The sequence below is a fragment of the Mercurialis annua genome, linkage group LG5 (assembly GCF_937616625.2).
Source record: "Mercurialis annua linkage group LG5, ddMerAnnu1.2, whole genome shotgun sequence".
NCBI lineage: Eukaryota > Viridiplantae > Streptophyta > Magnoliopsida > Malpighiales > Euphorbiaceae > Mercurialis > Mercurialis annua.
This window is the reverse complement of record NC_065574.1, coordinates 16,056,043-16,070,914: the sequence shown is the minus strand read 5'-3', so window position 1 is coordinate 16,070,914 and position 14,872 is coordinate 16,056,043. Positions and strand designations below refer to the sequence as shown.

The window sequence follows — 14,872 nt, the reverse complement described above, 5'->3', positions numbered from 1 at the left end:
TTAAGATTGTATTCCAGTCGAGGCGGATCTCATAGATTCGGCCACCATTTTCGTCTGTCTTAGCCCAATTCATACTTGAACCATTTATCTGTATTTTATACCCATATTTCATCTTCTTAATATTGTCTTGCTTTTCATTGCTTTGAACGTCCCTTTGCTCCATTTTAATCTTTAATCTTCACGCTTGAATTCCAGGTAATCTTTGTAGTAATTTTAAGGGTTTTTTGTTATGTTTGCATCGTTGTTTGAGTAGCTCTCTTATTCTTTTTCCTTCTGCATTTTAGCGTTTTTTTTAATTCTCATTTTCTAGGTAACTTGTTCTTAGTGTTCTTCCTGTCCTTGGTTTTCTTCATTTTCTGGGTAATTTTCCTTCTTTGATCCTCTTCTTTTGTCGGTCTTCTGTAACATTTGTTTGTACCGTATTGTTTTAAATGGCAGCTAGGAGGGCGAAGACAGAGTTTGCCTCTATGGCCATTACCGATTCTTACCTTAGCGAGGATGAAGTTCGAGATATTTACTTTAAGTATAATTTCCCGTCTGAATATAGAGTTAAGTTATCTGGTTACGGGAGACCTTCTTTTGGGTCTCCTGGTTCGCCTTGTAGGGCAATTATTTTTGAAGAGCAACTTGCTGCTAGTCTTTGGTTCCCATTAGATCCTTTTTTGATAGGATTATGTGGGGATTTGAGAATCGCCGTAGGACAACTCCATCCTGGGACTATTAAAGTCATTCTTGCTTTTGTAGAAGAGTGTAGGCTTCGGGATCAGTCCCCTTCTCTTAACATCCTTTATCATTTTTTAAAATTGAGAAAATGTGATAGCTGTTTCGATTTTACTATCGGCAGGAAGGGTCGTTCTTCCATTTATTTTCCGTGTTTAGATATTGATTGGCGGAAACATTTTTTCATAGTTACTCACAATTTCGCCTTTCTCCATTTTCCGGATGGTTTTTCCATTTATCGTATTTCAAATTTTTCAACTTCTTTAAACTTATCAGAGTCGATCCTTGCCTTTGATTTGTCTTTCCATAGTATATTCCAACGTCCTATTTTAGAGGTTTTGGTGAATAGTCATGTTTGATGTCGATGGCTTCCTTTGGAAGATCCTTCACGGGGTTTGGCGGATCTTCACTATGAGTATATTGGAGGTATTTAATTTTGACTTTGTTTTCGTTTCCCTTTTCTTTTATAGGATGTCTTCTTCTTCTAACGATCTGCTTTCCGGTTTCAAAATAGATTTGGATGTTCTGATGGGCGAATCAATAATAGATGTTGATGTTCCGATTTTTGAGGCAGAAGCTCAAGTCGCCTTAGCTCCTGCTGGGGCAATCCTTTTAGTGGGCGACGGGGTAGTTGTCGTAGCTGACGAAGCTAATGATGTTATAGTTGGCGATTGTGAATCTGCCGACGGCGAGGCTGCTATCTCTATCCCCCCATTAGCTCTGACAGCGCCAATGGAAACGGCGGAGGTAATAGATCTTGATACAGTAGTTGTATTGGATTCAGAGAAGGTTTCGCTGAGCTCTGATCCTACTATTTACCGTCCCGGAAGAGACGTCGTGTTGATGAGGGATACGTTTCGGGAGAAGCCCCTTGTAGTTCATCCGCTCCTAAATTGGCAGAGTGGGTCGAGGGTCACGATCCGGCGAGTCTATTAAATCCTCGAGTTTTGGCCGAGTACATCAGGAGTTTGGTGATTCCTAAGGATATTACTTGGTTCGCCTCCAAACCTGGACATGAGCTGGCGGACATTGCATGCTTTCATGCTTTCTCCGTAAGTTTTTCTAAGTTTATTTATCCGTTTTTTCTTTAGCGATTTATTTATCTTTGATTTTCTTTTGGCATGCTCTTCAGGCCGTATTGGTGTTGAATGACCGCCGGCAATTCCCCGAGGATGAAGCTGAACGCCTTTCTGCTCTATTGGCGACATCTGAGTCCAAGAGATCAAGCTTAAAAGCTTCTTTAGAGGAGCATGATTCGCATATCTTGAAATTGAAGGCTCAGAATGCCATCAAAGATCGCCAAGTCAAAGTTTTTGAAAAGAAAACCGTTGATTTGACTCGGGAGATCGAATAGCTTATAGCAATAACCACTTATGTCGGGGAGGAGAGGAACAAGTTGAAGGCCGAAGTCGAAAAACCTTCATGTTCGTCTTCTTGACACAGAGGTCTTCTATTCCGCCTTGATTAGCGAGTATCGTCTCGCAATTTGGAACAAACTCCTGGAGCAGAACCCAAATATTGATTTATTTGGTGTAAATGGGTTGGAATCTCAAGTCACAACTCAGGCGTTGCTGGAGAAGATGGCAAAAGATCGCTCGTTAGGAAAATAGACTTTTATTTTTAGCCTTTTTTTATTGTATTGTCGTAGTGCATTTTGTAGTTCGTACTATTTAATTTGAATAGATGATTTCTTTTTCCATTTGATGTTGATTTCTCTTTGAATGCTTGGTGTATTTTTATTTTTGTTATTGCGTTTGAATCCAGTTTTGGTGGTTCGCCTTTGCTTTGTTTTGTTTTGTTTATCTGCTCAGCTTTCGTTTGTAGTTGGCGATGCTTTTGCTTTTCCAAGAGCTAATCTAAACTCTTTGATGTTTTTGTTTTTTACTGAGTCAATCTAAACTCAGTCCAAGTAGTAGCGACCACAGCTCCGGCCCAGATCTCAGACCTTATCGGCCACTGACTCATAGCCAGATGAGTCGGCGTCAGAACAAGGGTCGAAACTTGAGGACACTCTTACGGACCCCAGATAGAACAAACATTTAGTTGTATTTTATAGCTTTTTTTATTGTTGTACACATATTTTTGATTATTTGATTTATTTTAATTTTTTTGTATGGCTTTTTTATAATTATTTACAAAACCCTAGTGATTTATTATTATTTGATATTTGAAAAATTCATAACGACAAAAACGTTAAAAAGGCTTTTAAATGCTTAAAAACAGTAAAAACACTTCATAACAATCAAAATCATAAACCCTAAATTTGTTATTCTATTTTTAAAAAGTATAGCATAGCAATGTCGTATTTTTTACTAAAAGCGTGAATTAGTAATTTTTTACCTATAATCAATTAATCCAAAACTACATTATTAGGCAACTTTAACTATTAAAATCACTTAATTAAAATAGATCTAACTCAAAACAAATTGGATATTAATATAGTCCGCACCACCGTATACGACTTTCATTTTCACTCGAACTTTATTCGACATTTGTAAGATCTTCAAAATTAACGTCAAACTTAACTTCTTAAATTTTCATATTCAAATCAGGTTTTTTTCTATCTTTTTTTATCAATTAAAAATCTTACTTAGATTGGTCCAAACAATAATTACAAATGACAATTATAAAGTTTGAAAGGTCAACTACAATATTTCTTTAAATTTGTTTTACAAAATAACGCTCGGAAGTGTCCGAAAATAACCCAAAAATAGTTAACCTAAATTACAATTTATTGGTTAAATAAGAGTTTTTTTTAAAAAAAAACAAACTGATTGGGCAATTATTGCCCAATCATTATCTGCCTCAAATGATTGGGGAGAGAGTTAATTACTCTCTCCCCAATCATTGGGGAGAGAGTTAATTACTCTCTCCCCAATCATTGGGTTGATCCCCAATGATTGGTGATCAGGCACCAGCTCGCCTGTCACGATCCAATTTTCGCCTCGAAACTCGAGTCGAGACCGGCGCTAGGGAATGGGAATGATTATTCCGAAACCCGTAGCAAGCCTAAAACCTCTATAAATTTTTCGCAAATATAAAACTAGATTGTATCTCGCGTACGACCCGTTTTCAGAAAAAACCATCAAAACATTTTTCCGTTTAACGTGGAAAACACATTCTGAAAATATTCATATAAGCGAAATCGCGTTTTCATAAATTCTGGTTGAATAACCCTAGTTATTCTGTCCCACGCGCATTTCTGAAAACCGATGCGGTGGTACAGGGACTTAGCTCACGTGCCTTGCCTCGCAGGCAGCCCTGTTTCAAACCGCGAATCCGAACAATATGTTTAATGAAATATATCCAACACTTTCCATTTCAAAGCGTTATATCAAACATATTAAAAACATGCACAGCAGGCACACAAACGTAAGGCCAGCTAAACTACACACAATGTCTTTGCATACCAAAGACACGAAGCTTGGCCCACCCGTAGGGGACACCATAAAACACCATATGCCTATTAAGTAGCCACTTATTAGAGATAGACAAAGTCAGGTTCCTATCAGAGTATATAGATAGAGGAACCATGACGTGGCCACAGGCATATCAAACCTATATACACTATTGCAGCATCTAAGAGTTTAAAGTGTTATTTACATAACAATAAGATAAGCTTCCCTGATGGAAAAGGGTTGAAGCTCGACCAGACCCGGTAGCTAGGTACCTGAAAAATGATAAACAACAACGAGGTCAGAAATATAAATATTTCTGAGTGAGTAGATAGGTTTACAGTTAAATACCAAAATCGCGTATATACGAAATATCGGTATATAAAAATATTATCAGTCCTCGATCCAAATGAAATCCTAATCATGATTACGTTATAATGCTATCATATATATAGAATGCATATGCACAACTCTTGTTTAATACAGGATGTGCTATATACACATGTATCACAGCCATCTTGACTCTGTATAGGGTTGCTGGGCCGGAACTTAAATCACTGCTACCTCAGGACTACCCATTAGGTTTAAGCCTCTTAGCAAGCATCTGGCTTAAAACCTAATCTCAATATGTATGCTTATAATATTTACCTCTCATCTAGTTCATTATCACCGGTGATCACACAGTCCTATTGTTGCCCAATAGATAGCTCGTTTCAGTGGAACTTCCTTGGCTAAGTTTCATACTTAGTGCGATTTATGGATTTAAAAACAATTGAATACTAATATTCAAAAGTAAACAAATGAACTCACAAACACCGCTAGGTCTGGAACTTAATCCTGTGGTTGTGGTCAGACTGCTGGCTAGCTGGTCGGACTAAACACATAAAGCAAACAGGATAAATACATCAATATATATTTCCTATAAAATTTCTAGGTCCTTAAACCCAGTTCTAGGTTAAACATATAATCATTCAAACATATAGCACTTATGGTCTCTTTTTAAAACTATATTATAAATTCTCGTTTTGAAAAAATGTTCTAACTTCTCTCTAGAAGTTATTTTAGGTATTGTAATACCTAAAGAAAACCATTTATAGTATAGACCTAATTGTCAAAACAATTCTCGGTCATATACTAAGTATTTAGCAAAACCGATTGCTAAATCTTTAAAATCGTTTAAAATGTTGACTTTAACTCTTTTAAAGTCCATTATAAACGTTTAACTTTACTTTTAAAATCTCCTTTTAAAAGTATTTAGGTTTAGTATATAAAACCTTTTCACTTTCTTCTATCACAAGTTACCATTTAAAATATTTAATTTTGTTTTAAAAATATTTATTAAAAATGTTTTAGGTTCGGTTGGAAAACATCTCGGGTTACTAGGCGAAAGCACGTCGGAATCGCCCCCGGAAAGTCCCCGAAACCGAAAAAAACGAACCCCGACATCCCATCGGGGTTGCTGTGCGCCGCACAGTAGTACTGTGCGGTCGCACAGCACAAGCTGTACGGCCACACAGTATTTTATTGTTGTGCGCCTGCACAGCACATGCTGTGCGTCCGCACACCGTGCTGTGCGGTCGCCCAGCGTGCTGTGCTTGCGCACAGCGGGCTGCGCACCCGCTCAGCCCCGAAAATTCATTTCCGGGACCTCCCGTCCTGCTTAAAACGTCCAAAAACACTATTCTAACGTCCACAAACACGTATACACAATTCAAAATCAATACGGACGTTTAAAATGATAATTCGATAAGGTAACCGTTTATAAACGAGTTTATATTCGAAATAAATCGAAATAAACGTTTAATACGGATATAATACCTCAATTACGTGAGTAATCGTTGGAGAAATTGAGTTAGAATCGAGAAACGGATCGAACGGCGCGAAACCCTAATTTCTGTCGCACTGAGAAGCTTAAGCAGCTCTCTTTTTTTTCTTCAGATGAAGAAATGAAATGTTGGCCTTCATTTGGCTAACAATTGGTTATATATATAGGATTGGCTAAAGTACGTTTTAGTACTAGCTCAATCATGCACTTTAAACCAACTTCTAAACTGGTCGTTCGTAACCTAAACGAAAACGATTTCCAAATTTCGTGAAAATTTTACCAAAAATCAAATAAAATATAATAAGAATAAAAATATAATTTTTATTCCCATCCGACTTATATTTTATTCTTAATAAATCATTTTCGATTTATTAATCCCGCATTAACTGCGCTTGATAAAATTTCTGCTTCCAAATTTTATCAAATTTTCACGATAACCTTTTTAAAATATTTCACGAATATTAGAACCAAAAATATTCACTAGGGACTTATGAATTATTCTACACCCAATTCATAAATCCAAATTGTCACCGTTAACTATATAGTTAATCAAATTTAAATTCTAAAAATTTAAATTTGTAATCTTATAGCCATATTAAAATTTTAGGGACACTTGTAAATTAAATTTATTTTTAAATTTAATTTACCTACTTCCGTCTAATAAAATATTAGACACGTGGCTATATTTTAACTCTTAAATTTCCGGGTTATTACACCGCCATATGAGATGGCGGGCTGGTGCTAATTAGGGTGGTTTAGCTAATCACCCTAATTAGCACAAGCCCGCCATCTCATATGGCGGGCTGGTGTGTAGCCCGCTGTCTCAGATAGCGGGCTGCGTGGGCCCATGCACAAAACAAGAATTTTGTGCCTGGGAGGCACAAAATCGGAATTTTTTGACACAAAAATGTCAAAAACCCCTAATTTTTGGCGTTTTGCCTTATTTGAGTTAATTTAAACTTTGTTTTGAGCGTTTCACCTGCTATTCCCGATTCCTTTTTTCGCATTGGTGCATCGTATGTTACTCGGAAAAACTAAAATTTTATTAACATAGATGATTTTGCTTACAAAAATTAAAGATAGTTATAACACAATCGAGCATGACACAAAGTCTCTATTGACGATGGGCTATTCAATTCATACTACTCTCCTTTGTTTTCCTGTTTGCTTTCTTGAAGATCAACAATGAATTCATCATAGCACTTTTTGGCGATATTTTGATCTCCTCTCAATGTCACCACTCCTTTCTCAGTTGATACCTGCATGGCTAGCGCCCTTATGCTTGTGACTGCAGCCGAATCATGGAGGAAAGGCCTCCCAAGGATCGCGTTGTATGTCAGCTCCATGTCTACTATATTAAATAGGGGCATGATCTTTTTGTTGATTCCTTTTTCCGGTCCGATTATGACTTCTATGCTTACAGCTCCGAGTGGATTGATGGAAGGTCCTCCGAGCCCGGATAATGGAATTGGGACTCGGCGTAATTTTGTCGCGGTTCCTCCCAAGCTTTTGTATACAGCATTTGTCATGAGGTTTACGACACTCCCTTCATCTATGAGGATTCACACTATATTCCAGTTCTCAATAATGGTGGTTACCATTAATGCATCGTTGTGGGGTGCTTTCACATGTTCATAGTCGTCAACGTCGAAGATCACTGGTGGCATATGGGTTTCTCTGATGTTTAGAAATTTCGTTGTATATTTCTAGTACTACCATGCCTGGTTTTTGCTCATTGTGGGCTCCTAGGTTATGGAACGCAATAGGGTTGTTTCCCTTAGTTGGGTTGGTTTGATATTGGAGAGTATAGAAGGATTTTCCTCCGGTGTTACTCCCTCCAACAGTGTTATGCGTGCCATCGTCGGTGATGGTGATCACCTCAGATGTTTGTTGATAGGTCTTGGGATCCATCAGTTGTTTATCTTTGAGGTTTAATCCATAAGAAGTCATCTTCTTCAATGAATTTGTTTTGAGTTCAGAAAAGGCCTCTTCTTGTTTTCAGTTTTTGGAGCTTTTTTCCACAGATGGCGCCAATTGATGGAGTCTGCCTTCTGATCGGGTGGACTAATATGCAAAACAGGGTAGAAGCTAACCGGACGGTGGTTGTTCGATTAACTCTCCGATGCTAAAGTCAGTATTGAGCTTTGAACAACATAGATTCGACCACCGGTTTCGTCTGGTTTAGCCCTTTGGGCGGGAATCTGATATCGTCTGAGAGTGGTTCTCCTGCGACTTGGCTCCATAGTACTTATAGTAGAATTCGGTATCCATCAGTAATTATCGCAAAATTGGTACGATTCGACGAGATTTAAGTAACGTGAATTGAATGTTACGAATTGATTTGTGAATTGTCATAATAATATTTATTGACTAAAATTTTATACGATAAAATGAAATTAAATCACATGTCATGATTTGGGTAACCAGGATTATAAAAAGTATTATTTAAATCCAAACCGAGAATTTAAATATTCGGGAGGGTTCATAAAAATTATTGGGTCATAAGAAATAAATTTGAAATTTTTTGGTTGAAAGAGTGAATTTAAGCGGGATTAAGAAAAATAAATATAAAATAAATTAAAAGTGTTGGGATAACAATTTTCAGATTATTATCCGTGAAATATAAATTTCCTTAAAAAGTGAGTCAGTTTTGTAATTAGGTGTTGTCGAATAATTACAAATTTGGGCTAATGTACCAAAAAGCCCCTAAAAACCTAAGGACTAAAATGAGCTTTCAGCCAACTTTTATATATATATATATATATATATATATATATATATATATATATGAGCAACGGTTGGTTCGGTCATCGAATTCCAAAGAGAAGTTTCTATGAGAGTGTGCATATGAAGTAGGCTTTCTTTCTCTCGAATAAATAACGGTAAAAAGAAATATTTTCACATTCTCTTTTAAAGAATTTAAAAAAATTAAGTTGTAAAGCGTTACAATCGCCTGTTTAGTGATTTTTGTTACTTCGTCATGTCAATCCATTTACATTACAACGTTTTGTGCCGAAAGTTTTTCCTCTTGTAGAATAAAGAAAATAAATTTATATATATATGTACACACACACGCATACGGACAAAGGTTGGTTTTCCCACCTAACTTTTTATAAAATATTAATTATGGACAAATTTTTGGTCTTGGACAGAAACACCCACAACTACCTAATTTGATTCATTTCACCCCCTTAGATGAGGCGGCATAAAATGATTTGGAGTTAAAGTGACAACTAATTATTAGATCATTTGTTGCTGAAAGGATAAAACGAGACAAAACATCTTAATTAATGGTGTTTTTATCTAAAATATCGATTTTAAAAGTATTTTTATTTAAAGCCAATTCTCTAAAAACACCACCACCTTTTAGCCCTAATTCGTTTGCACCCTGATAATAAGACATCGCAATCGCAGTGAGTTAAGAAGCAGCTTACGGTACGGGTCTTTTTTTCCTTTCTGGGGGTGAGATCTACCGATTGATTTGATATTAGATGGGCGGCCGTACTATGATCGTTCGGGAGACCCGGCCCATTCAATTTATCCAAATTATGACCTTTCAGTTTTACCCTCAAACATCAAAATCCACAATTTTATTTTCAATTACACCCTCAAGCATCAAATTTATATTTTTTAATACTTTAAATTTTAACAAATATTCTAAATAGTCCTCAATATTATAATTAAAACAAAAAAACCATCTTTCCAAAAAATTTAGAAGTTAATAATAATTTTTATTAAATATAAATTAAATAAATGTATCTAAATATTTTTAATAAAAATTTAAATATAAAATTAATTTTAATTTCTAAAAAATTTAAATAATTAAAACCCGTTTGCCTTCCTCAAGATGAACCCATTTCGAGTTCGTCACGAGAAAGACGAATGAGTTTCAATTATTTCAATTTTTTTAAAAAAAACCTTTAAAATTAAGTATAATTTGTTTTAGTTCATATTAAACCCGTGAACCACCGGAGAACAGACCCATCTGAGTGTATTCGTCATCAACATGAACAGACGCAGATCTAGATCTGTTCATTATCAACATGAACCGACACATGGGTGTGTTTTCCGGTCTCGGTAGAAGTTTAGGGCAGCAGTCGCGGTTTCTGACGACGGTAGAGGTTTCTGGTATATTGAAAACGATATATTTAAATTTTCATTTAAATTTTATAAATTTAATTTTATTAGTAATATTTATTTATATTAAATAAAAAATTATCATTAAGTTTTATAATTTTTGTAGAGAAGAGTCTTTTTTGTTTTAAATATAATGTTAAGCACTATTTAGAATATATGTTTAAATATAAAATATTGATTTGAACATTTTCAAAAGAAGATAGATCAATTTGATGTGTAATGATGCAATTAAAACCGAACGGTCATAATTTGAATAAAATTGGTGATCTTATAACGTTAGGGTAGACAAATTGGGGTTAAAAAGTAAGAGGTTTTTAGAAAATTAGCCTTTATTTAACAATCATGAACTTATATCATTTGAAAAGTCCCAAAAAGTTATTCAATCAAAAGAAAATAAAGCTTTGTTGATTTATACTGTGTTTGATGTATTTATTTGAATCTCTTGTCGCGTAGTAAATTATTTTATATTATTTGTGCATCAACATGCGTGGCTCTAGAGTGGATGGTAGAGAGTGAGATGCTAAAAATAATTAAAGAATTATAAAACAGATCACACGCTCCTTATCTGCGCTGGTCTACACAGTCACAGTGTAGCATCTGCTCTATATATTTTCCTCTTCACTTCACTTATCTCACACAACACCATCAACTCCGGCTCAGTTTCCGGCCAGTTCTCCGGTTGATTCAGGTACACTGCTTTGCATGCCACTAGGTTTTGCTCATCTGAAACTAATGCATTTTTAGCTTCATACTTATGCTCTTCACACTGCTTTGTCTCTTCAGATCTGATGTATTTTCACTTTTAATAGTTAAGTAGAGCAGATACTGTGTGAAATGCTTATTACATTTGTTTATAACCAGGTTTTCGTTTTGTTAGAATGTCAGATCTTGAAGCCCCCCTGCGCCCCAAGAGGAAGAAGGTGCTCGTCGACTACTTTATTCAGTTCCGATGGATTCTCGTTATTTTCGTCGTCCTCCCCATCTCTTTTACCATTTACTTCCTCATTTATCTCGGGGATGTTAAGTCCGCCATGAAGTCTTATAAGCAGCGCCAGAAGGAACATGATGCCAATGTTGCTAAGGTGGTGAAGCGCCTCAAGCAGAGGAACCCTTCGAAAGATGGTCTTGTATGCACTGCCCGTAAGCCTTATATCGCTGTCGGAATGCGGAATGTAGACTATAAGCGGGCTCGCCACTTTGAAGTTGATTTATCGGCTTTCCGTCATATTCTCGACATTGATAGGGAGAGAATGATTGCGAAAGTTGAGCCCCTTGTGAACATGGGGCAGATCAGCAGGGCTACTTGCCCGATGAATCTTGCACTTGCAGTCGTTGCTGAGCTCGATGATCTTACTGTCGGAGGGCTCATCAATGGTTACGGAATTGAAGGGAGTTCTCATTTATATGGCTTGTTCTCTGACACTGTTGTAGCTTATGAAATTGTTATGGCAGATGGTAAAGTTGTTAGAGCTACCAAGGACAATGAATATTCAGATCTTTTCTATGCCATCCCTTGGTCTCAAGGGACACTTGGGCTACTCGTCTCCGCTGAGATTAAGCTTATATCCATTAAAGAGTACATGAGGCTTACTTACAAACCTGTACAGGGTAACTTGCAAGAGATCGCGCAGGCTTATGTGGACTCTTTTGCACCCAGAGATCTCGACCAGGATAATCCGGAGAAGGTTCCAGATTTTGTGGAAGGCATGATTTATTCTCCCACTGAAGGTGTGATGATGACAGGGAGATATGCGTCCAAGGAAGAGGCCAAGAAGAAGGGCAACAAAATTAACAGTGTTGGTTGGTGGTTTAAACCTTGGTTCTACCAGCACGCACAGACCGCGTTGAAGAAAGGAGAGTTTGTGGAGTACATTCCGACTAGGGAGTATTACCATAGGCACACCAGATGTTTGTACTGGGAGGGGAAGCTTATCCTTCCATTCGGCGATCAATGGTGGTTTAGGTTTCTCTTGGGCTGGTTGATGCCTCCAAAGGTTTCACTGCTGAAAGCTACCCAGGGGGAAGCAATCAGGAACTACTACCATGATAACCATGTCATTCAAGATATGCTTGTTCCTCTTTACAAGGTCGGGGATGGCCTAGAGTGGGTCCACAGAGAGATGGAGGTAATTGCTCTGTTCTACTGCTGGTTATTATAATTATGTTTTACTTTAGATTTATGTTGTTAGATGTACATCGAAAACTTAGAGGGCAACCGTATTTTTAGTAACTATTGCTAGTCCTATAACCAATATGCATTATCTTGCCTGTGAGATTGGGAAATTTTTATAATGCCACTATCATGCCTTTGATGGGTTGTATGTTGTGCGAAAATGTCTCGAGTCCTATGTTTCAATGTTTTGTTTCCGGAAAGGAAACACTTTTGAATCTCTGAAACTTTTGAATCTCTGAAACTCGAAAGAGTTGTTTTTCTGTTTTCCATTTCCATGTTTTCCATAACAGTAATCTTCTTTCTGTGCTCATAGAATGGTTTGGAGATGTGAAAAACTGTGTTTGTTTTGCCACAATAATGAAAATGGTGGGTGTTATTTGCAGGTATATCCGATTTGGCTGTGCCCACACAGATTGTTCAAACTGCCCGTGAAAACTATGGTGTATCCGGAGGCAGGATTTGAGCATGAGCGGAGACAGGGCGACACTCCATATGCTCAAATGTACACAGATATTGGAGTTTATTATGCACCGGGACCAGTGTTGAGAGGTGAGGAGTATGATGGTGCTGAGGCAGTGCGTAAATTGGAGAGCTGGTTGATCGATAACCATGGCTTCCAGCCACAATATGCAGTTTCGGAGCTGAATGAGAAGGATTTCTGGAGAATGTTCGATGCAGGACTCTACGAGCAGTGCAGGAAGAAGTATGGAGCTGTGGGAACGTTCATGAGCGTATACTACAAGTCGAAGAAAGGAAGGAAGACGGAGAAAGAGGTGCAAGATGCGGAACGAGCCCACCTCGAAACAGCTTATGCAGAAGAAGATTAACCACTCTACTTATTGATTCTGCTATTCAGTTCAGTTATTTCATTTCTTTAGTTGGGACTGTAGTTGCTTCTTAATTTTGTTGTGTTTGGCTTTTTAATGGATTAGACGAGACTTTGGGTATTTGTAATCTATGTTTTAGACAGTTTCTCTTATTAAGTTGTTGCGTTGCAAATAAATTTTGAGTAGCGAAAATGCTAATCAGAATTATGGGCAATTTTGGCGGTACTGTTACAAGAGAATTCAGCTAGAAACAGACTTTCAAGATTTAATAGGGGTGAGCATTCTTGTTGGTTCGGTTTGATTTTTAAACCGAATTAATTGATTGATCAAATAGTTAAAATTGAACCGAATACATAAGAAACTTTAACCTAAATTGAACCGACTACATAAGCGATAAAAAATGTATATTTTATTTCGTACAAAAACAATTAATTAACAATATATTAAATAAAAAGTAAATATTAAATTTTTAAAAGTTAACTCCTAATTTTACAATTATTTCAAAATAGTAATAGCAATAATAAAATATTTTAGTATTAAAAAATATGTCAATTTAAAATTTAAAATAAAATAATAAATAATAATTTTATATGTAATTATAAATAATTTTTTTCAGATTTATTTGATATAATTTTGATAAATTTTTATTTAATATTAATAAAATTTCAGTATGCATAATGTTGGTATAATGTTGATATAATGTTAGTTTATTAGTATACTGATATTATACCAACAGTATACACTGTATGTTTGTAATTATTTTTTAGTTTTTGGTATTTTTGTAATTATTTTTAAATCAACTAGAATTTCTGTAAATGAAAAAAGTCAATATGCAGTTTTGTAATTATTTTATTTTTTTGATAAATGGTGTAATTATCATTTAAATAAAACTTTAATGATTTTCTTAATATGTGTGTTTTTTTTAAAATAGACAATTAAAAAAAAGAGACTATTATTTAATTATAATAATAATTTTTTTTAAATTAATTAAAAAAATTTATACCGCACAATATTCTTAATCAAACTATACTCATCGGGATCAGCTCTTGCAAGAAATTGTCGTCAGCAAAGAAAAAATGAAATTTTTACAATTTTCAACAAAATTTAAACCCTGCAATAACTTCTTCTCCACAACAGCATTAATAAGACTAGAAAGCTCTTATACACGAAAAATTATTACATAGAATTAGTCCAACACATTATCTGTAAACTAAATCAATTACATTACAATACGTCATTAAAATGATGGTATTATTGTAATATTACTAATAAAAAGTGTAAATAAATAAATAAACAAAATTACAATTATACCATCATTTTAATAATATGTTATAATATAATTGACTCAATTCATAGATGACGTAGTGGACTAAGTTTATATAATTATTTATCCTTTATCAACAAATTAAGAACATGTAATGAGTCACAGGGTCTCCTTGCGTCAAGCCCCTCTTAGCTGTAATATTCCCTTTCACCACTCCATTTAAAAAAAAAAACAGAGCTGCATAATAGAGATACACCTAATAATCTTATCAATCCAGGACCTACAAATATCTAATTTAATTATCATAGCCTCAAAAAAATTTCATTCCACCCTATTATAAGTCTTAAAAATGTCCAACTTAATGGCTATGGGGCCATTTATTTTCCTTTTCGTGCTAGTATTTTGAAAGAAAACTTTATCACTTATTATTTAATAGGCTTAATCACTCAAAAATCCCCCACCTTGAACTTCTTTTGCAAATATATCCTGACGTAAGAATCTTTCTAATTTTATCCTAATTTGCCTTTTATA

At 35.5% G+C, this 14,872-nt stretch overlaps 1 protein-coding gene across 2 annotated transcripts; it reads left to right on the top strand.

Annotated features, from left to right (window-relative positions):
* Positions 1-10,600: 10,600 nt before the first annotated feature.
* LOC126679904 (delta(24)-sterol reductase) lies at positions 10,601-13,253 on the top strand. Of its 2 annotated transcripts, none has more exons than XM_050374923.2 (3): positions 10,601-10,765; positions 10,939-12,203; positions 12,634-13,253. In XM_050374923.2, the coding sequence occupies exons 2-3, from the start codon at positions 10,956-10,958 to the stop codon at positions 13,075-13,077; spliced, it is 1,692 nt and encodes a 563-aa protein (XP_050230880.1). In that variant the 5' UTR covers positions 10,601-10,765; positions 10,939-10,955; the 3' UTR covers positions 13,078-13,253. The 2 variants fall into 2 exon arrangements, with proteins under 2 accessions (XP_050230880.1, XP_050230879.1); XM_050374922.2 differs by having other exon boundaries at positions 10,602-10,765; positions 10,955-12,203.
* The last annotated feature ends 1,619 nt before the right edge of the window (positions 13,254-14,872 follow it).

Coding starts and splice junctions, on each gene's coding strand:
- LOC126679904 (XM_050374923.2), top strand. CDS start 10,956: ATGTCAGATCTTGAAGCCCCCCTGCGCCCCAAGAGGAAGAAGGTGCTC. Junction 12,204..12,633: donor GGGTCCACAGAGAGATGGAG/GTAATTGCTCTG, acceptor TGTTATTTGCAG/GTATATCCGATTTGGCTGTG.